Raw genomic sequence first — 22,876 nt, 5'->3', positions numbered from 1 at the left:
TAACAATGCTTATTTGAGTTGCAGTCACAGAGATAACAGAAAGCACCACCACCACCTTCTTTGATTCTCGTTTATTATGCTGTAAAAAGCAACACCATCTGGACTGCATTTCTTAAAATAAATAACTTACTTTCATTTTTAGAACCAGTACAGCTCAAATTTTAGATTCATTCATGGGAAACTGCTAGAAATACATTCATCACTGTCTATTCCCCACATACAGAATCTAGAAGTCAAGATCAGCCCAACTAGTTACAATGACCAGAAGTACGCTGCCAGTAAGTACGGTCACTGATAGTCCAGCTCTGAAGCAAAAAAAAAAAAAAAAAAAAAAAACCCCAAAACCAAAAAATAACACCCCCCCCACAAAAAAAAAAAAAAAAACACAAAAACTGGTACAACACATTTTGTTCACAAAGATAGGCTAATTAATGCTAAGACTAGCACAATATTTTTGTGTACAAAGCATTAAGTTAGCTTAACCATTTTAATTTGTGATACAGAAGCACATACATGACATTAAAACAAAGGAGTGGGGGGAATCCTCTTTGGAGTGTAAGGAAGTAGGAAGTCAGCATTTGATGAGATAACCAAAAGCTATTTAATTTAAATCTACATGTCAGTGTCATGAAAGATGAACAGGCAAACCAATGTACTGCATGTAAGTAACTCCATGTCTAAACTGCACTAAATTGGACACTAATGCATTACAAAGTGATGCATCGTCTCATAATGAGAAAATACTAAAACTAATTACCAGCAGAAATGCACTGAAGCTAAGACTCTGGCCAAAAGCACTCAGTATAATTCAGAAAAGCACTAAGTTCAGGGACAACCATGATCTTTGTTACTCAGTTAAAATGCCTAAATGTCTTCTTTGTGTGTGTTTTTTCTTTTTAAATATATCTGTGTGTGTATATATGTGTGTGCACGTGTGCATATAATATACCTTTTTAAAATGTGAGTTTGAGCAATGTAGATTTAGTTAAATAAAAGTAAATCAGATATTTTTCTGAAAAGCTAAAGGATAAGCTTTCATAGAAAAACCATGGACAAAAATCAGATTAGCATTGAGATAGAGAATACTAAACTACAGTCCATCTGAAAGACTTGACTCCTCCTAATTTTGTTGGATCTTGCCAGAGAAAACAAGTTGGGATTTAGTTTAGGGTGCAGGAGAAAAAAGGCCTTGTTCTACTCAACAGTGACCAGTCTGGCCAAATGAGGAGCCAAAGGCCATTTCATCTAGTTCTTGATCAGAGTTAAGATGGCAGTGTCACAGGACGTGAAAACCAGTCAAAAGATTCTAAGTCTTCAGAAAAATAGCTGATCTTCAGCAAAAGAAGCAGCTTAACAGCAGCGGGATTCTGGAGAAGTGTTTGATAACCATGCTGGCAAACTTGGAAATGTGATTTCAGGGCTTTAGACTTTCAGACTCTTCCAAGATACCGTCATGAAACCAGTCATTACTTGTGGTGACCCTCAAGCACTTCTCCGTTTGATTTCTCCTCCCTGTAGGAGGCAGTATGGCAAACTGACGAGAGGACTGTACAGGAACTCCGAACTGTACTGACCTGCCGGGTCATTCTGGGGAAATTACGCCTCTTTATCCCTCAGTTTCCCCATTTGCAAAAGAAGGATAATGTGGTTCAGATGATTTGTGTAAAGTGCTTGCACCATTCTAGAGAGAGTTTAGCCATTATTTCAGGAGGGTTTTGGTGCCTACACCCAGAGAATCTGAACTGCAAGACCTATTAAGGACTTGCACCCTATGTGTTAGGATACAAACAGCCATATATACAATTCTCAAGCATAATTTCCTTTTCCAGGTGCTGCATGACATCAAACTCTCAAGTTTAAATGCTTATTTTTGAGGTTTTGTGCAACATCACTGATAAGAACAGTTACACAAGGGCTAGGGAACTGGCATAACATAGTAATTCTGCTAACAACAAACACCTGCAACTATTTCCCATGGCATGGCACAAGCCATGCTGGCATTAGCAGCCACAGTTCACTGCTAAAGGAATCACTGAATTATGCTCCTACTGCTGAACTGCTGCTCCTGTTTTACACCAGTATAATTCCACCGATGTAAGTGCTCCTTGGTTGATCCTAGTGCAAGAGAACAGACCCCAAATTTGGCTTATCTCCTGCTCTGCTCATGCTTTTGATTGGCTCTATGCTCCTTAAAGCTGTTTCGCTTCATTCACGTTCCTTTTTACCAGCCTAAATTAAATCAGATCTACATACAGTATTTGGTTTAGTACTTTACCTTTCACATACTTGCATTCCCCTCCCTGACTCCTGGTGTAACTGCCGAGAACAAAGCTCGCCAAGGCCCGCTGCAGCGCGAAGGTGCCTGCAGGGAGCCCAGCAGTGCGGAGCAGAGGCGCCCGCCTTCCCCGTGGAGGTGGGCGCACGCTAGCAGCCGACGTGGGGGCGGGGGGAACTAGGCAAACGGATCTGAAAAACCATCTCAAAAAGGACACCAGACACCGTTAGATGTTACAAGTCAACGCTCCTCTCTGTCATTTGGTCGAGCAAACCTGAAAACGGATTCCCTGACAGGACTCTCTAAGGACAAGCCGTCACCAATATATTCTTTTAATATTTATATTATGTAAACAAGGTTGTGTGGAATATTTATATATATATAAAGCTAAGTGCAGATCCTTGCTTAACACACCCAGCCTACATCTACCTCAGCATCCTCAGCTCTCAAAAAACCTCACCAACACTTAGACCTGACAGTACTCCGGCTCATCTTGGCCATACAGGAAACATAGGGCTCTAGAAACAAAAATTCAGCAGAAAATTTGTGACCACAGACTAGAGTTCACACAGAACACAAAAATAAATTAAGTAGTGCACAGTAAAGCCAACAACAGCTAAATGTTTTTATACATCAATTATATGCAGCATGAGGTAATATTGCTCACATTATGGAGGGAGATTCTTACTTGGTTTTGTTTTTTTGAGATTGGATTTGTCCTGTGCGTATAGAAACTCCTGTAACATAACACTGAAGTAACAGACTTCTGTAAAATATATACCACTATCAGATAGAAACACACACGCTCTTCATTACTTATGTATACCACAATTAAATAGTAAGTGATTTGATTCTTAGGATCTAGCTGAGCATGATTATAGTAAGCCATCTAGATTTTTATGAACCGTTCGGTTCTCCTTCCCATTGTTGGAGTCTTCCGACGGCGTGTATTGGACCTGATACTCTTGAAGAATTTTGAATACGTCATGGTGTCCGAAATGTAAAGCTTCATCCATAGGAGTGTTATTCCACCTACAGGAAGGAACACAGTATTTTTAAGATCAGCATGCAAGTATGGAGCTGAAAGCACCAAAAAAATCTGATTCTCTACATATTCTAATAATATTGATGTCCACACAACACACCACACTAACATCAGTAACTATGAAAATACTTTGTCAACCGAGCACAACCTTTTAAATAATGATTATAAGGGCTTCACCATTTTTTATTTCCGTGTTCTCTGCAGAGTCTACAGAGAACAAGCGGGATTCTGTTCCTTCTGCTTCAGGACCCTCACTTAAAAAATTCCACTACCATTTAATGATTATTTCTTCTTATGTAATTGGCTAATAGAGCATCTCTCCTTCAAGGCAGCAATACAAACACCTACCTGTCTTTGGGAAAAGGATTCACTTTGCATGCTTCCAGTAAAAATTTAACAACATCCACATGTCCTGTAAGAAAAGCAGGATTATATAAATAGAAAAATAACGTATCTTATATAAATAGAAAAATAACATATCTTAAAGGTGTGTATATATGTATATACACACACATATACAAACAAAATTAAAAAGAAAAAGAAGATGCATATATATAGAATAGGAATATCTTTAAAGATAACTGACCAAATTCCATTAATAGATATCATATCATACAGGAGGAGACAGTACCTTCTGCAGCCGCTACATGCAATGCTGTTCGTGAATCATAATCTCGTTGTTCCATATCCATTCCTGAGAGAGCAAATCTAACAAAAAAAAGAAAAGAAAAATATAACAAAATGTCATAACAAAAAATATTTTAAGAAATATCATTGTAAAAAGAAAATTCCACACCAGCTGCAGCAACCTGGAGAAGACTCACGAGTCTGAAAGTCCCGCAGAGTGCTAGAAGTAACTGAACGGTTCTTCTATCTCACTGTAACCTATACACACTTTTTCTTCCCATTAACTATACTCAAATGTATTCTAGTCAAATGTAGTATGTTTATTTAGTCTATTACTACTATTGATTTAACCACTGCCAGATTCTACTTGGGATTTAGAAATCAAAGCCAGATTTCCTAACATCTCCAGCCATAACATATATGTTCCAACTTGATTTTTTCCAGCAGTTTCAGATTTGAACCAAAAAGCATGCTAGAGTCTGGCCAGAATTCTGCGCTGTCACGATAAAAAGAACCGGTAAGGCAAGGTAACTCAGCAGGCTCCGAAGAAACGGAAAGCAAAAGGATTCCTGCAAATTGCTGGGGTACAGTACAACTTTGTTGCCTGCATTTTGTCTGATTGCTATTTAATATCCTCCTATCTCTCTCTATACTTGTGCAAAGCTATGATTTTTCAAAAGTTTTTTTAAATGCATTTTGCCTGACTCGTTTGGTTGAATGCAATTAAATTATTGCATTAATTAAAACAATGAAAACGCAATAATTAGAAGACTTTAACAGCATGTTAGTGGAACATGTTCCTCCCCCCGCAGCTCCGATTTCCCCGCCACGGACACGAGCAGGTATCCGTAGGCGAGCGACGGCAGCGGACGCGAGAGGGGCGCCGTCCCTGCCCTCCGCCCCACGCTATTTTACCTCCGCAGCGCAGACACGTCCCCCGTGTAGGCAGCAAACAGCAGGTTTATCACAGACTTCACCTACGAAGAGAGACGAAGCCCAGTTTATCGCGTTTCTTTACCCAGAAGGAAGAGCGAAGCCCCAGCACGGCCGGCTGCTCGGTGCTCGCGGTTCGCTCTCGCTCCGACTTCCCTCCTAGGAGCCGCAGGCCTGGTCTCAGGCCACGTCCCTCCACAATCTCGGAGAAGGTAGAACTCCTCCTTTAAGATAAATATTGTAAAATCCAAGGTAACATACCACAAAACCAACCTCTTGACTGATCAAAAGAACAAAAAGAAATACATGCACAGATTAAGAAAAAAAAAAAAACAAAAAACTCTGCTCGTTTAGTTCAGAGAAATAAAATTTGAGAAGAAACACGGCTGCTGTCAGTACAGCAGTAAAGGTAACGGGATACAAGCAGGAAGAAACAGGATTCTGCAACTATAGTTCTGCAGTTATGGCAGAAGAACTTAGTTTTAAAGAAGATACTAATCCAAACAGTATATATGAAATCACCATCCAAGGCCTCACCATTCAGGACAAACAGAAGTTATTAGGTGAAAAGAAATTGCAGACAGAAGCTTCCTATTTGCCTAAGGTCTCGCTTTGCTTGTCAAAAAATCAAGAGCAAAGCACAAGCCAGACTTAAAAATCTACGTCAAAACTCCCTGTCCCCCAAACGCTCGGCTTACTGGCCTAGAAGCGCGTTTTCTACTGCATGCACTTCTGTAACCTTGAAGGTTAAAAAGAGGAAAATGGAGAGAGCACCTCCTCCACATGTCTGTACTGGATCTCATCAGAGGGGACCTCAGACGCCAGAAGCCTTATCGTTGGGTTACACAACTGCTACCAGAGTCTCAGAGAAAACACCGGGGGCACAAGAGAGCAGAGGAAAAAAAGAAAAAAACGAAACCAAAACCAAAAACACACATCCAGAAAACAGTCACAAAGCAAATGCCAAAAAAGAGACACAAATATGGCAGCGGAAGTTGCAAAACATTAAAGAGCTTCTTATTCTAATGCTTTCATATTGCACTTTAAATACCTTGTAAGCTTGATTGCACTAAAGGTTTGAACCAAATCTCCTTCAAATCTCAAACAAACTGCATATAAATAGAGGAAACATGGCAAAACCCACAGGCTGCTTTGCTATTTCAGGAGCGTAATCCCTGTGGAAAGCAAGTACACTGCTGTCCTTGATTTTTCTAATGCTTATAATAAACATGTTCTCAAAGTACGCTTTCTCACGGTAGCTAAGAAAATCCTAACAGAAAAGCTCCGTTTCAGTGCAGATGTACCGATGCTACCCATGAGAAGCAACACCTCAGCACACCTCACGGGGTTTTTTCCACCTCCAAGAACAACCCGTGTATCGCTGCCCAGCTCATCCCCACAGCTTTTCAACGGATCTCTCCGAGCGCCACGTTTCCGTCGTTACCTGCTCCCCAGACGAAGGGCCGAGGCCCCAAGACGGACCCCAGCGGCGCCGGGGCCGCCCCGGCCCCTTCCCCGGCGCTGCAGCGCGCCTGGCCGGCCAGCTGCGCGCCCCCGGCAAAGCAAATCCTTCCCCAAAAAATCAATTTAGCTCAGAGCTGGATTAATTCCAGGGGAAGCGATTAACGAAAAGGGTCGCTGAACCTGGATTTTAATTTACTGCTGCGTCCTGCCTCCTGAGAGTCCCCCCAAATCGCTTTGGGAGCGTTACGGACTGAAAAAATATTATTTCTGACACTAGCGTTTTTCCAGGTGACTGAGGAATAGTCAAGCACAACAGCTTAACAGGGTGCTGCTTATCGTAACACGCGCAAGGATAAACAAACAGAAAATCCTAACCTCTCTGCAGTCCTCCGCCCGGCACTCACGAAATATCTCGCAGGTTAAACTTTGAAAAAAGCGTTCAAACTACTGGGAAAAAAGGTTCTCCGAACACACGTCGTTTCTCAAGCCCTGCACCGCGGCCGAACGCCGACAGGCGCCGCGGGCCGCGACAGGAGGCTCCAGACAAACCCGGCTGGGCTCGCGGCGCGCAGGGGCCCGCCACCGCCCGCCTGCTCGCGCCCGGCCGCCTCCTCACCGGCCTCCGGCACGCTCAGCCAGGCCCCTGATAACCCGGGATCGCTCCTGAAGAGCTACAGGATTTTAAAAACTCATTTTATCAGTTAAAAAAAAAAAAAAACCCTCAGTCCTAAGATATGCCATGGTAAGTTAGGAAACGGTTGCAATGACCTATAAACAGAAAAAGTGAAGAAGCTGGAGCAAATTAGAAGTTTAGTAACTGGTATCTTACACCATTAAACTTGTAAATTCAACCACAGCTAAGCACAGCCCACAGCTGAACCTCCCCCTGTACGTGAGGTTTCAGGATCCCAATCTGAACAACCCAAGAATTAGTTTTGAAGCTTCAAGCTAGAAATTAAGCCTGTAATACAAACAGTCATAAAAAGAACAAAAATAAACTAGAAATGCTATCTCAGAGAAGAATCCACGTGTTGGTGCGCTCAGTGTTAAGACACTGGACAGGGCTGCTTGCCTGAAGAATCGATCGCGCTTGCAAATATTTACCATTAATTTACAGTACACTGCAATCTGCTCTCTAGCATCCAATGTTTAAAGCTACAAAAGACAGACACATTTTTTCTTGAAAATGTACCATTTTTCAGTATGAAGTTGGTTTTTGCAGGGAAAGACACTGCAACGAAAAGCTGGTACCGTTGCTCCTGAGCGCGTGCACCGTCTCCCCTGAAAGAACGTAAAGTTATCACCCAAAGGTGAGCAAAAACTGTGAACAAACCTCCTCCTCCCCCAGTGGGTTTTTCAAAATCACTTAACCTCTGTGCCCCTCACCGACATTTCTTACAGCCTTTATAGCCGCTGGTTTTCCAGTCATCGCACAAACAGATCTCTACCAAACCCAGAACGTTTCAGGAACGGGAACCGAGACGGAGGCGCCCACACCGAGGGGGCCGGAAAAGCGCCCGCGTGCGACAGCCTGCGCGCAGGGGTTTCCAGACGCGCTAGGCGTTAACCCGCTCCACGGCTGACGCGCCAACGAGAGCCGCCGAACCCGCCCGCAGGCGCGAGCCCAGCTTCGGCGTTTCGGGCCGGGGAGCCCCCGGCGCGCGTCCAGCCCCTGCTCGGCCGGGCGGCCCCGGAGCCGCGGGGCGCGAGCGGAGACGCGCGAGCCCTGCCACGGCCCCCCGCCCAGCGGCCCCGAGGACGGACGCTCTACGAAGTCCCTTCACGCAACCCAGCACCGACGGAGCCCAACCAGCGCGACACCGGCGCAAGGCCGGCTGCCGCGGGAGCCTTCTGCCCGCAGACTAACCGGGCGCCCGGCTCGCAGGAACACCAGATCCTTCGGGAAAGTCCCTGTCCCCACCACGCTACCAACGGCCGCGGGACGCGGGAACGCGCTAGCGCGCACGCTCGCGCCTCTTAACCGCACGCAGACGTGCTTCCGAACGCAGCCAAGGCGCCGAGCGGTCCCGCAAAACTCCTACTCCTCTTCAGGGGTTTTCCGTCTCTTTTCTTCTCAAACCCGTCTTCCACATCTCTGGTCCTACTTTCCCGACGTAACTTGAAGGAGTGCGGAAGGCGGACGAACTACGGGCTCCCTGAAGACCTCCACCCGGGCCGCGCGGCCCGCTCCCGGGCGCCTCGCCGGCGCCGCGGGCCACGGCACCCGGCCCCACCGGCTCCAGGAGCTGCGGGAGCAGCGCTTACTCCTGGAGTCCGGGCTGCAACATTAGCTTTCAAAGCTGCTACCACAGAGCTTATTTTTGGAGCCTCGGCGGCGGAATTAATCGCAGTGCTGCTTGCCCGGCGATTACCCGCACAGCCCGTGCTCTTGGGAGAAAACCAACAGGCCCTGAAGCGTTTATCTATCCCTCCGTAACCGCCTTACAGTTTTAGCAGCTGAGCTCAAACCCGGTTTGTGCACGCACTGAAAACGCCCACGCCCGCGAAGCCGAGCTGCCCGAGCGAAGCCGAGCAGGAGGCCGCGTTCCCACGCACGTCCGACAGGGCTCCGAGCTGCCGCGGCCGCCGCGGCCTCGGGCGAGCGTCGCGGCCCCGCGCCGAGCGCCCCGCCGAGCCGCCGCAGGGCTCGCCGCCTTCGCCCTACGTCGCCCGGGCGAGCTGCCGCCACGTGCGCGGCTCCGTCGGCCGCTCCGGCCGCCCACGGCCGGGCTGCGGGCCAGCTTCTGTATTTTAAAGTAAAGAGCAGGCACTCAGAAAATACTTCATGGTCCTGAAATCACCTTTCTTAAAGTCTGAAAACCAAGTGAAGAGTTTTGACGTGCTCCAACCCAGCCGCAGCCGCAGTGAGACGTGAACAAGCCTGCGCTGACCGCTTAGTCGCAGTAGCCATCACTGTAGCTCTGCACATTGCTGAACACAGAAAATATCTTATCAAACTAAAAACGTACATACAGCAGATTTCTCTGGGCATTAGGGAAAAAAAAAAAAAAATGCAATAAACCTCTTTCTTCAGCCCAAGAAAACCAACCTCCTTTACTCAGGAACGTATAGGCTGAAGTCCCAACAGAAAAGAGGTGGCCTTCTTGGAGGTGAGGTCTAATGAGAAATAGTTTCCCTCTTCTCCTACTTGTTGATCTATTACAGCATTGGATGGATTTGCTGCATTTGCATTTCCTTCAAACTTTTCAGATAGGTTAAAAGAAAAAAGTGCAAAAGCAATACTTTAGACAATAGTTGAATTTGCAAGTTCAACTTGAATTTACAAATCAAGAGTACCAGCATTGTGTTTTACAATGAATTTTCTTTGCATATCTCAACCTGAAATGCTTCGTTCATCAGAATAAAGTGATCTAGATTTTGAGGAACATGTGTAGAAATGATACTCGCTACAAACTAGCACAACAGCACACTCGTTTGTCCAACTGCCATTTTTTTGATCTGTTACTGTGCTATTTTACACAGAATTTTAAAAGCGTGACAAGTATGCCGGAAACAGCGATTGAGCAGGAGGTACCTCCTCTGCCAACCGCATCTAGCGCTACGAAAGCCAGATTAAAATCTTGTTCGTAAGACAGCCACGAAGCAGACATGAAGATCTGGAAAGAGTGTCTCTCAGCAGTACTGCTCGAACCACCTCGCCTCCGCCGTCTCCGGCCAGGCTGCCTCGCTTAAGCGCTAACAGGACAGAAGGCAGCAGGAGCAGCAGTTCGGGAGGAGGCGGGGGAGAAAAGGAAAGGAAAAACGTCCCCCCAGTGCACACAGAGCAAAACCAAGAGTCACGGACAGGACTAAGCTCAGTTCTACTACTAACTCAGCCACTGCATGCTCTGAGATTATTAAATTTCACTCTCTAATCTTTAAACAGTAAATGAGATCTAATATCTTTTAAATGGAGTTTTAAATACTAAATTTATCTTCAATATTCTGGGTGAATCCCTAACTAACACAGTCTACTTCATACTACATTTGGCTTACCTCATGTGCCTGAAGGTCAGTAACAACAACACTATTACTGAACTGTCCTTGAAGATGGTGAGTTACCAAAGCAGAGAGCTTATTTCATGAGAATGAATACTCTGAATTGGCTTACTGACACTTTTCTGGCTATTAAATCTAAAGCATTAGTAAGCTGACAGTGTTTCAATTGCAAATAGTCTATTTAATTAAATGGAATAAAGACTTAAATAATCAAAGTATTTGCTAGATTAAATAAAACAACTACTTACCTTCAACAACCAGGATTCTTTCCGAGAGCCCATGCCCAGGTACTCCGCTCCAGAGAGGCCCGAGCCCCGGGGGGTGAGCCGGGGTGAGCTCAGACCACGCTGGCCAGCAATGCTCCTTGACTACCCCACTCCCCCCGCAACGGGGGCGGACGAACCAGGTCACCCCGCGCCCCGGGAGTCCTTCACCAATACTGACTCCAGATCTCCAGGGTGGGAGAGTGGCTCACATGAACAGGAATTCAGTTGAACCCCTGTGTACAACAAAAACGCTGTTCTTCTTAATCTAGAAAAGGTTAAGTGATACCACAAGAACGCCCAGGGCTTTTGGGATAGCTCCTCCTTTCTTGTACTGCCATTAGGGATGGGCGTATTTAGTGTGACAACAGTAGAAGTTTGGGGAAAAGGGGGCATGATGCTTCCCATCTAGCAGATGCAACTACCATTAAAGTATATTGCTTGAAGGGATACAAAAAAAAGCAATGAGGAGCTCAAAAGACAGACTCATCAATTCCATTAGTATTAGGTTAAGATTCCAGGAAAAAGAATTTCTCTAGGGAGAGGAAAATTTCTGTACAGAGGCCTTAAGGTTTCCATATACACAATCCTTGTGCAGAATATTAAAACCAGATATAAGGATGACTGGAGCCAATATTGCTCTGACACAGATTCCTTGGAACAGCTCACAGATGATCCCAAGTTTTTCCAACACTAACAGGAAAACTTGAATAACTAATGCTGAAGCTTCACCAGGGCTTAAATGCTGATGTAATGACAGCTGGCCAACTTCCCTCCATATGCAAACATATGCTTGGGAAAATACGCAAGTCTGCTCAAATGTTACTCTGTAGTAATTAGGCATGAAGCAAAGTGCAAGCTATCTGCAACTATAAATTTTGTTTGGGGGAAAATTACGTTGATTTCAAAGGGAAGAATACTGGAAAGAGGAGAGAGACTTGAGTACCAAAACTGCCTTGGCTAGGCTAACACCAGTATGATCAGCGTTCAGTTTTGCCAGCTATTTCTGATTTCTTCTGAAAAAAGAATTGATACTTAAAAAAAAGAGAGACAACAGAACTAAGGAAACTACCGATAAGACTGCCAGCATCAGAAACAAAATAACGCAATTCTTCTTCACTGGACATGAGGCCTGAAGTTGGTTCATTTCACATATTGACACAGTATTCAAAACACCTTCATAAGCTGCTGCCTGTCAAGATAATGGGAAGTTTTTGAAGACCTAATTAGCAAAAAATAATCAGAATAACTAAAATAAAAGAACCAATCCCACAGACTTGCGACTTCCCGACAAGAGAGAGTAACAGAAGATGTGACCTCGCTCCCGTCCTGATGACAAAAGAGTCACTGTTGCGTTGCCCATGAGTGACATGATAGAGGAATACTATGCAGACGGTTCTCCTCAAGCATAAAGACTTTCTCCCTTCAAGTCAGCAGATGAAAATGAAGCAAATTTTCAATTTTAGGCAATAAGCACTTGCCATCGGTATTTCGTGTGGAAACACTTCAATCTTGCTGCCACATTCAAAGCATCAAAGTTGCATGGAGAGAAATGCTTCTCTTAGAGGCAAGCTTTCTCTGCTGTTGTGAAAGTTTTTCAGCATTGCTTAGAAAGCACTGAAGTGATGTTTTGCCAGTAAGTTATGATGACTGAAAATTCCAAAGTTTTCAAAATGGTAGAATAATAATTGTTGTACATATCTATAGCAAAAATCTTATAATCATCATTTCACGATATGGATTTCTGCAGTCCCTGTTTGGTCCTTTCATAGATTAACCTCCACAAACACTTCTGCAACCAAAAGCATACAAAATATATAGAAAAACCTTAACAAGGGGAATGGAATGAATACTGATTAGTTGACCCTTTGATGTAGGAGAAAAACAAGAGCCTTTGAAGTAGTGGATACAGACAGTACTAACACTGCAAGCTCAGGGACCAAAGGACTGGGATCAGCGATAATCAAACGAATAAAGCAGAATGCTGATTGATGCTTTAGTGAGGTATTAAGCAGACAGGACAAAAGAACGTCTGCCTTTTCAAGGACCTACTGACTACGACAGAAACCTGCTCTACCCAGTAGAGCGACGCTCCTGCTTTCCTGGCTGGCTGCAGGTACTTCACACTTTATGGACAATGCTTTACTCGAACTACAAGACTCCAAGCTGTGAATTATTTCCAGAATATAGGAAAATGTTCTCAATAAGATTCACCTAAACATTACAAGCAGGAGACTCTGACCTCGCCTTACAGGCTGAAATCAGAAGAGGTGAAATCTTACCAGGAATTTGCACTCCACTCTTTTAGAAAGGTTGTTTCTAGAAGCTTGTCCCTGATAGTTTAGAAACATCCTTTTAATTTTCAGTCTGTTACCTGTTTTTCTTGCATCTATTAGCTTAAAAAGATCTTCTGCCTCATAGTTTTATCCCCTAAACCTTCAGAACAATCTTATTCCCCATCAACTTTTGTTATATTAGGCAAAACATACCAAGTTCTTTTAGCTTCCTCTCTTAAGATTCTTTTCTCCATCTCCTTACACTTAATCTTTTTCTACATCTGTTCTAGTCTGAGTATTTTTTTAAAGCATGTGTGATCAGAACAGTTCATTTTCAGACTGAGATTATATTTTAAACTAGTTGCATTTAATCTTGCCAAACCTATAATTGTTTAAAGAAAAGTCATTTCAGAAAGTGTGTATAAAAACAGAAATGTACTTACCTAGAGACCTAAAACTACACATATAACCAAAAACAGGTCTACCAAAAAAAAAAAAAAAAAAAAAAAAAAAAAAAAAAAAAAAAGGAGAGAGACACTGAATGAGTAATTCCTGACCAAACAATGAAGTTGTCTTCCTCAAGGAAGAAGTGTGACTAGTGAATCACATCAACAGGAAGCAAGCAAGATTATCTCTTCCTCTCACTCAATTCTGTGTGATCAGAGTAATTACTAACGAAACAATGAACTGAGCATAAGAGGTCCTACAAGTGACACTTTCCCTCAGCAAATAACTTATCTGCAAGTTTGCATTCAGCCTATATGCTTTAACAAAGAATGAAGGGACTACTCTGTTCTTAAATTCTTGCATCATTTTACTTTCACTGATGTCTTTTAAAGATATTAGCATTCAGTAGGAAAATACAGCTGGAGGCAAAATGTGAGTAACTGCTGACGAAAGGCTATTTTCACTCACGCTGCTCCTAGAATTCCCCAACAAGACAACAGATTTCCACACGATGGTAAGCTAGCTCATCGCATGCACGTGAAGAGACAGGAACCACTGTCACAAGCTGCTAGAAGGGAAAATTCCAACTCGATGTCAGGAAAAAATTTGGCAAAACACTGGAACAGGTTATCCAGAGAGGTTACGGCATCTCCATCCGTGGAGATTTAACATGCGACTGGCACAGTCCCTGAGTGACACAATCCAACTTTTATGTAAGAGCCTGCTTTGAGCAGGAGAGTGGACTAGAGGATCACCAGAGGTACCTTCCAACTTCAATTTTTCCACAAGTCTACGGTGTCGCTTGGTTGTTTACAGGCACTAGAACCTCCTGCACTTCGTGCAAGTGTGTTAGGAAGATGGCACCATCAAAGTAAAACTGTCCTGACTTATGAAAACACACTGTACAAAAATAAACTCCCATTTCATGTCAGTACACAAGTACTTTAAATTCTGTACATCAGCTGTTCAGCAACTCAAGAGAAAACTCCTACTTAACAACTGCACTTAACTATTAAAGGACCTTCCAAAGGAAAAAAAAAAGTTTTGAAAGCCATAGTTAGCTGCTGATTGTTCTTAAAAGGTCCATCTTCAGTATCGTTTCTGATTTACTTCCATAAAATTTGGTGTACCAGAAGCATTTCTAATCATTAAATAGCTGCACAAAATACAAATGAGAAAGGGATTTAATACAAGCTATGAAACATGTATATTTTTAATAGTCAAATATTATGCTAGGCATATTACTAGAACAGTTACTTAGAAATTTTGTATGATTCAGTAATGTAAAAATAAGAATCAAATCCAAGCTGAAACTGAAAAACATGATCTTGCTAGTCAAACAGATTAACACAGTAGCACAACTAGAATAAAATTGTAATTTATTCTAAGCCTGACCAATTAGCCATGAAATTAAGGTACATCGATCTCTGAAAGCAGCAGCATTACCACTGCCAGCCTGTAATTTCTCAGGTAACACTGCCACCGAACCTGAGCTCTGCTGCAGGTGATCAGGCAAAGGGACCAGAGGAAGTCTGGAGAGAAGATAGGCAGAAGACACCTTTTGCCTTCTGCAAGCATAAACGCCATCAAGAAAATAAGCAAAAGGCACTAGGAGAAGGTACCAGCTACACGCCAGCTGAGTCAGAATCAGAGCAAAGCAGCAGCGAAAGCACAAAGCGTTACCTTAGAACAGCCCCTGTCCCCTGCACGCCCAGCACCTAAATAACATACGTGTAAGTACAGCTGGTTGAAATATTTTGGAGAGTAGAAGTGTTTTTTAAAATTCTTTCCTTTTCCCCTTGTCCTTCATTGAACCCTGCTTCCCAGTGAGTTTTAGCACCGAAGTAACAGTCTGACAACTTTCTCCCAACACATAAATGCATCTTTGTTCTTAAAATCTGCATGAGCCACTTAACTATAACAAACTTACTACAGGTCAGGCTTCTGTGTTAGCTTCATTGTCTAAATTAAAATTATGTTTAAGCCAATTAAACCGGTGTAGAGCTCACCACTGTCACATTTCTGCCAGTCTCTAAGCTAACCTCTGCTTACATCAGTTTAAATAAAATCATAAAATCAGATGTAACCATTAAGAATGTAAGGCCTGCTGTGCATTGGGGAAAAAAAAAAAAAAAAAAAAAAAAAAAAAAAAAAAAGCCACGCACCACAGTGGTTACTTTCACAAGTAATTGAACTATGTGCAGAATTGTGTGATATTAGAGTCCTGCAAAAAGATTCTGAATGGTTAAATATTCAAGTGAAATCAAGTCTGCATAAAGCAGTATTAAGTTACTAATACAATTGACTTCTACTTGCATGAAAGCAAAAGGAAACAGGACATTTCTATTTTGTACACAAAATTCTCTAGAATCTAAAACGGTACTCTATTTTAAGAAAGTAGGTTTTATGATTTAAACTACAACAAACTATCAACACATCAAGACTTAAATTCCTGAAACAAGATGGATCTGTACACTACCCATCTTCTAAAAACATGCCATAACATACACTATTTCATGTGTTATCTAGACAGGACAAGAAGTATGACAGACAAAATATTAGTTTTAGCACGTTTTAGTTAGATTTTCACTTGATTTACAGTATCATCAACATTTTCTTTTTAAAAGAAAACTATTAAGTCTTCAGGATTTTAGGAAGAAGTATTAGCAAAGCACCTACCACAGTTCAGGAATTACACAGGTACATGTACTACTATTTTTCAACTGCTGCTCTGCAGAATCTTGACTTTGTGCAACTACCACAGACACCTGAAACATCCAAATTCCTGAGCAAAGAAATTCTGCACTGAAGGTAAACTGTTAAGGTTTATTTAGTGACCTCAGTAACTCCATTGAGAAAAGGCTAGTAGTCTTTCACTGGAATAACTGTTCCTTAAATTCCCACCTTATTTTAAAACAGGAAAGTACAAAAACATTTAAACTCAGTTAAAAAAGAAAAACATCTCATAAAAGCAATGTATAGGATACTAAAAATAAAATATAAAATGATATAGTTCATAACTAACTGTTCTGCTTCACATCCTAGCTACTGTGCATCAATGACATGTATGTATCAAGACCAGGAGAAACAAGAGCAAATTTTCTAAAATAACAAACATAGCCAGATGAATCAAGCTCGACTTCCCACTCCCACACACAATGATTTTTGACTCCATTCCCTTTTTATTTCTCTACCCACCCAATGGTCTTTGGCAAGAAATGCACAGTGAAAACCAAATAAAAAGAGACGAAAAATTCTACCGAAAATCATCTGTGCTTTTCTTCACATCTACCCTTCTACCTTTCCTTGTCTTGTTGGCTTTTGGAGCGTAAGTTGTTCTGATTTGTGGTATTTTACATACAGCAAATATGCAGCTCAATTTAAAAGCACAGTATAACTAACTGCAGCTTATAAACCAATCTACAGAAAAGTTTAATCAATCATTATGGCCACTTCCACTAGGGCACTCTCCAAGGACAAATTCCTGTCTCAGAATCATTTGCAGGTAAATCTATCTACCATTTCACATCTCGAATAAATTGCCACAGAAAAAAGTAAGCCTGTGACAAAGGGTTAATGTCTTGCCAGGAGTTTTCTGTAGATTTTGCAAACACAGATGCAACTAACAATTGTTCAGATCCCAGGGTTGCTATTACAAAGTTATATTATTTGGAATACCTTCCTTGCTACACGTGATTTAATACAAGCTACACTTCACGCTTTGTAATGCTCAATGTTAACAGTTATTCTGGCTCTGGAAGCATTAATCACTTTTTCTAAATGACTGAATTAGTATCTTCAGAACCACACAAATACACAAACACATTAACATACTACTGCATGATATATTTTTTTCCTAATAACGAAAAAATGTAAAGAAAGAAATCAGTGAAAAAGTTTACTATGTTTTTTACTTCTAACTTTAAGGTAATAGTTCAAAAAGAAAGATAAGTAGAATTACTGTTCAAAATGTTTGCGAAATCTTGGGAATGTTTTCAATGACTGATTTAACTAAATCTGTTCATTTGAAATACTTTTCCAGAGCTTTATCATTGCTTAGAAGTGCTCACTATATAACTTCAGCCTCAAAAATGCATTTGAACAAATCTGTTCTCCATTGAGAGAAAAAAATACAATAAAATCGGCTTAAAATAAATTTATTAAACAATACAAAAATAAGCATGCTGGAAATCAAGATACATAAATAACATACAATGCAAATGAAAATGGAAAACGAGACAAGTAACTTAACAACTGAGCAAAAAGGTACAACGCAAATGCTAAAATAAATTTTTAAAAAGCATTTACATTTCTAATGAAATGTTAATGATGCTGACAAAGGAAAAAAACACACACAGCTAAAATGCTTGAATATCAAGAATTGCTATTACTGTAGCACAGGTGAACACTAAAACCGTTGCAGACTTGAAAACATCTTCAAACATTCAACGACTAGCCTCTAGCATCGCACCCTTTCGGACCTGCTCAGCTCGTGAAACGGGGGCACGGCAGATCCAGCCCCGGCACCTCCTGCCACTGGCAAGAGCTGCTCGCAGGCACGTCAGGCCAGAGCAAGCTGCTGGGACTGCAGGTGAGTTCGAGTCACTGGTCCAAGGGAGTCTTTTCCTAACTCCTCCTAACTAGAGGCTGGCTTCAATTCTGAGACAGGCTTCAAAGCATATATTACAAAACTGTAATATATATACACTTAAAGATTGTGCAAGCTGTACCCTAAATATTCTTATTAAGCACATTTAAGATCTAGTCGTCTCCTTTACTTAATACCTCCCAAGCAGGACTTGCCTCTACCACAAGTTTTGTATGTAATTTACACACACAAGTATGGTAAAGCTTCTTATTTGAAGCTGGAAACTAGACGGAACAATTTCTCCATCTTCAACTACATTTCTAAGATTAGATCCAAACAGTGCCAAATTCAGAAAATAATGCATTTAGAATTACATCAACCAAATCCTGCATCATACATGTTCCTTTACTAATTAAATCAGTAATTTAATCAACAACATGTATTCATTACTGTAAATTCTTCTCATTAGCAGCACAGGCACATTATGTTCCCTCTTTCGGTTGAGCATTTTTCAGGTAAACACACATAGGTTTGCAGGATCTCAATACTTGTTATGTCTAACTATAGTTTTACTGTAAGATCCTCAAAAAGGTGAGAAATTTTTGTAATTGAAAACTTTATTTTAGTTCACTTAACTTTCAAGATAAGCACTCACAAACCTACACTAAACATCAGTGATAAGATCATAAAACAGCTATTACTCAGCAATTTATTACTGACATCTGCAACACAGATTTACCTATCCATTCCACTAGCACTTCAAATACACTGAAGAGTCATTTTCTGTATTGTTTTGCCTATACTTTTTAATAATAGGCTTCTCACACAGAAAGCCAATCCATTTACAATGTATTACTAGAGGAAGATTATTTGAGGCTAAGTCAGAGCTTATTAAATTTATTAATAAATTATTTCAAATATTTTTGCAAAACTAACAATACTTAAACAGAGTAGTTAAGACTAGCTTTCATTTCCAGACAACATATGCTTTGCTTTATGCATATTCCTTGATGGGACAAAAAGAGCAATAGAAAAGCAATAACCTTCCCCTCCTGCAAAACTAACATTTTGAAGTTTTAGACAAACTAAACAAGAAAGGGGATTGGCAGAGGGTATCAGGATGGGAGGTTTACTAAGGAATTACCTATCATTAGTCTCTTGGGATTCTCAGTGAGCTATTATTTACACAGATGAAGGATTATTATTTCTTGTTACTTGGACAAGGTTTCCAGAGTTTATAAACCAGGACTCTGATGTACATGTGGGGGGATGGGGCAGGAGGGAGCAGAGAACATGTCAAATTATCTGCAAGCTTAAAAAGGGGAAAACTTTATAGAGATAGAAAATAACCCTTTAAAGTAATTTAGCATCATTAAGAAACAATAGAACAAGCTGAAAGTGTCAAGAATTTAGTAAGTCTGTGCCCTTACCCAAAATTGCCTACTGAGCCTAACTATTCAAAGCTTATAGATCATTTCACATATCTTATCCAAGATGATCTAAATAATTTGATACTTTCATACTTTTGAGCAACAGATATAGTTAGTTTTCCTGCAAAAGGATCAAAGTTCTGTTTTGCAGCAAGATGACAGACTACCATATTTATTAAAAAAGCAGCTGATAACTTTTAAATTTGCTCACATACAGGTAAAAGAGACCTTCGTTCATACACACACACACATATATATATACACATATGAACATGCACACACATTAGCTGCTGAAAAATAAGTTAATTGTAAGCAGTTTCAATAATCCAATCAAAATGTTTACTTTGAATATATTTCCTGCTCCCTACTCAGTTTGTTACCACTCTAAAATTGCTTACATTCCTCTTGCGGGTGGAGCACAGCATTACTAGTAAAGCAGTTTGAGTCATAACTACCAACTGGCAGTACAAGCAGCTAACAAGACACTCGAAATAGTTTGGTTTAAAAAAAAAAGAAAAAAAAAACCAACATAACACCCCCCCAACTTTCTGCTACATTAACTAACTTGCAAACAAGGTAGAGGTTTTTTCTCCCCCCCCCCCCCCCACTAACCATCTCCTCTCCCAGCACCCTTTCTGCTCTTTTACTCAAATATTAGCATTAATAATTCTTGAAGGTCTTATCAAAAATATATATCATTTTCATGGCATGGCATAACTGAGGGATCCATTTCTGTTAAATACAATTTGAATGTTTGTCTTATAAAAGGATACAGTAGTAACAAGACTCAATCTATCTCCATTTAATATACAATTATTTGGGAATTTATGATCTTACTATTACTTTATATTCTGAAGTTCTTGCACCTTTACATTCTGAACCTGATCAGAGGACACATCTTATCTTGCTTAGAGCTATAATTAATTTACTTAAAATTCTCAGATATAAACAAAATACATAGATATACACAAAAGAGGTATATCGTTCAAAGCATTCAAATTCATCTTTTTAAAGTAAGCGTGCTTTAAGTAACTACAAGTCAGTTAACAGTTCTGGGTTTTGTTGTTTATGCATCTTTTTAAACTTTGACAGTCTTTTTGGTATAGCATACAGAATTTATACAGTATTTATATATAAATGAAATACCAGGCAAACAGCACTCAGAGTTAAATCTAGAGATACTTGAGGGTTTTAATATGAAGGGTTTAATGAACTAGAACCCATTCCTTTAGTTTTGCTCTCCCCGACCTTCCATTCTATACACTACGGTTCTGGAGATGTCCTCGTTTGATTCAGGTGACACTTTTTTCCATACTGTTTCTTTTAAAGCAAGTTCTTGCTGGAGATTCTCATAGTCCATTGGTCCAAAGGAATGCTAGTTGTTCAAGCAACATACATTATTTATTAGTGTATTTGAAAGAAAAACCCCAAATTTGCAAATCAATGCTAACAGACAAGTTTTATCTTTCTTCACCTCTTCACATATAAACCATTATTTTCCGTTTTCCAGTTATAAACAGCAAACTTCAAAAATTGATTAATTCTTAGATGCACACATGCAAATAAAGGCACTATAAGAATGATTCTATATCTTCTCCTAGGAAAGTCTTCACATCTTAGTTAAAACATTAATGGTAATAAAAAGCAAAGAGGTTTTCCTTATCTCAGTCATCCTCACACTCTTGCCATCTTTCTGTATATGTAGCTGGACTGGATTCAGCTCTTTCCCAGAGACTGCTTATACCACTCCTTAGTAACAGGCACTGGTCTACAGCAACATAAGGCCTGAGGTCATTGCCTGGGCAGCTCTCACCAAGAAATGGCATCTCAGTAATATCACTATGAAAAATACTGAACATACATCTCATGCACAGTAGCACAGAATAGAAAGACTAAGCCACCAGCTGGTCAAATCTTTATTTAAAAATCAACTAGAATAGGAAAATATTTTTGTGACTTCTATCAAATACCAAGTATTTATTCTAGTTTGAGAAGAAAACTGCAAGAGATAATTAGAATTACAATCTAAGATGAATCTAAGATGAAATTCTATTTTATCAAATTCTGTCATAGTGTGGTTCACCCATACAAGTGTCCACTAATAAAGTACACAGATTAATTTATCTGAAAGTTTTGATGCAATACATGTCATTGAGCAGTTTTATATCGAGAAGAACCTTCTATTTTCCATTTGAAATATACATACAACACTCACTGAAAACATGCATTAACTTACCCGTTGATCACCACCTTCTCTGCGAGGATCAAGCTTCTTTGCAAAGTGTCTCAAATTATCATAGTTATGGAAATTGCACAGAGAAACCAGATCCTAAAAACATTTAGAGAACATACATTATCCTTTGCATATGTGATAGTTAAGTGCACATGAAATTATAATAAATAATACTAGCACTTATGTTTTACATCCATATATACTAGTATGAATTGTTTCTCTAATGTTTTGAAAATTGTATAATTAACAACTATAGGGAAAAAAGTGTCTATACAAGTTCTACAGTTTCTGATGTAGCATAAAGAAGATCAGGTTATCATTACATCATGAAGTATTCTTTTTCAAAAATGTTTCTACAGTGTTTCAGAAAGATTAATGAAAATCAGTATCTCTAGATGTCCACAAAATGAATTGAATGTTACTTACTATGAGAATGCAAACTTATCTCCTTTTCTAGGATGTCCATTCTTAGAATAGATCAAATTTGGTATGTATGGAAGTCTAAAGAATCACTGTTTGATTTAGTCAGATCTCAGCATCGTTAACTGAAGCTCAGTAGGCATCATATGCAAAAAAAAAAAAAAAAAAGAAGCTGCTTACATGACAAAAATGTATCCCTTTAACACTATTGCCCATCTTGTCCAGAGGAGGTGACCAGCACATCAAGCCCATAACATTAGGAACAACCAGAAGAATCCCACCAGCAACTCCAGATTTTGCAGGAAGACCAACCTATAGAAAAATCAGACAATTAGTGTCCCCTGCAGACGTTCTTAACTTCCATAAGACAATGCTGCAGCATTTTATTGAAGATTATTATGCAGCACTTTCAAGATGTGGTTCTGGAAAGCACTTTGAGCTAGGAAAGTTCTATTACTTATCTCTTTTTAGATAGATGATAATCTGAAGCACAGTTCAGCACGATTGAGGCATGCAGTCATTGAGTTATTTGCTTTCAATAACACAGTAGTAAAGTAAGAAAGATAAAATGGCTAGATAAAATTAGTATCTTAAGACTACTTACATGGAAGGCAAACTGCCCTGAAAAGTCATACATGCCACAGGAATGCATTAAACTCAGGGTATTGCGGACTGCTTCAGGACTCAGAACTCTTTCACCAGTGATTGGGCAAAAGCCACCGTTAGCCAGAGTTGCTGCCATCACACTTGCCGATTCACATGTTACTTCTATTGAACAAAGCTTATGAAAGAGAGATTAAGATTATAAGTAGTATAAAGCTTCAATAGCACAATAAGCCTTAACTATAGCCTTAACAAATCTCTATATAAATAACA

The 22,876-nt window shown here is 40.5% G+C and overlaps 1 protein-coding gene across 6 annotated transcripts in view; it reads right to left on the bottom strand.

Moving 5' to 3' along the window:
* Positions 1–56: 56 nt before the first annotated feature.
* Positions 57–22,876, bottom strand: part of GLS (glutaminase) — a 57,383-nt gene continuing 34,563 nt past the window's right edge. For 5 of the 6 annotated variants that reach the window (XM_062578492.1, XM_062578491.1, XM_062578495.1 and 2 more), the window contains 7 exons: positions 22,605–22,781; positions 22,181–22,312; positions 21,584–21,676; positions 4,863–4,924; positions 3,952–4,028; positions 3,669–3,732; positions 57–3,307 (listed from right to left, as the gene is read on the bottom strand). In XM_062578492.1, the coding sequence (XP_062434476.1) occupies positions 3,151–3,307; positions 3,669–3,732; positions 3,952–4,028; positions 4,863–4,924; positions 21,584–21,676; positions 22,181–22,312; positions 22,605–22,781 (762 nt within the window). In that variant the 3' untranslated portion in view covers positions 57–3,150. Of the gene's footprint in view, positions 3,308–3,668; positions 3,733–3,951; positions 4,029–4,862; positions 4,925–20,058; positions 20,723–21,583; positions 21,677–22,180; positions 22,313–22,604; positions 22,782–22,876 lie in introns of those variants that run through there. The other variant, XM_062578489.1, reaches the window with a different exon arrangement.

The sequence above is a fragment of the Rhea pennata genome, chromosome 6, assembly GCF_028389875.1.
Source record: "Rhea pennata isolate bPtePen1 chromosome 6, bPtePen1.pri, whole genome shotgun sequence".
NCBI classification, from domain to species: domain Eukaryota; kingdom Metazoa; phylum Chordata; class Aves; order Rheiformes; family Rheidae; genus Rhea; species Rhea pennata.
This window is presented reverse-complemented; position numbering and strand designations above follow the sequence as displayed.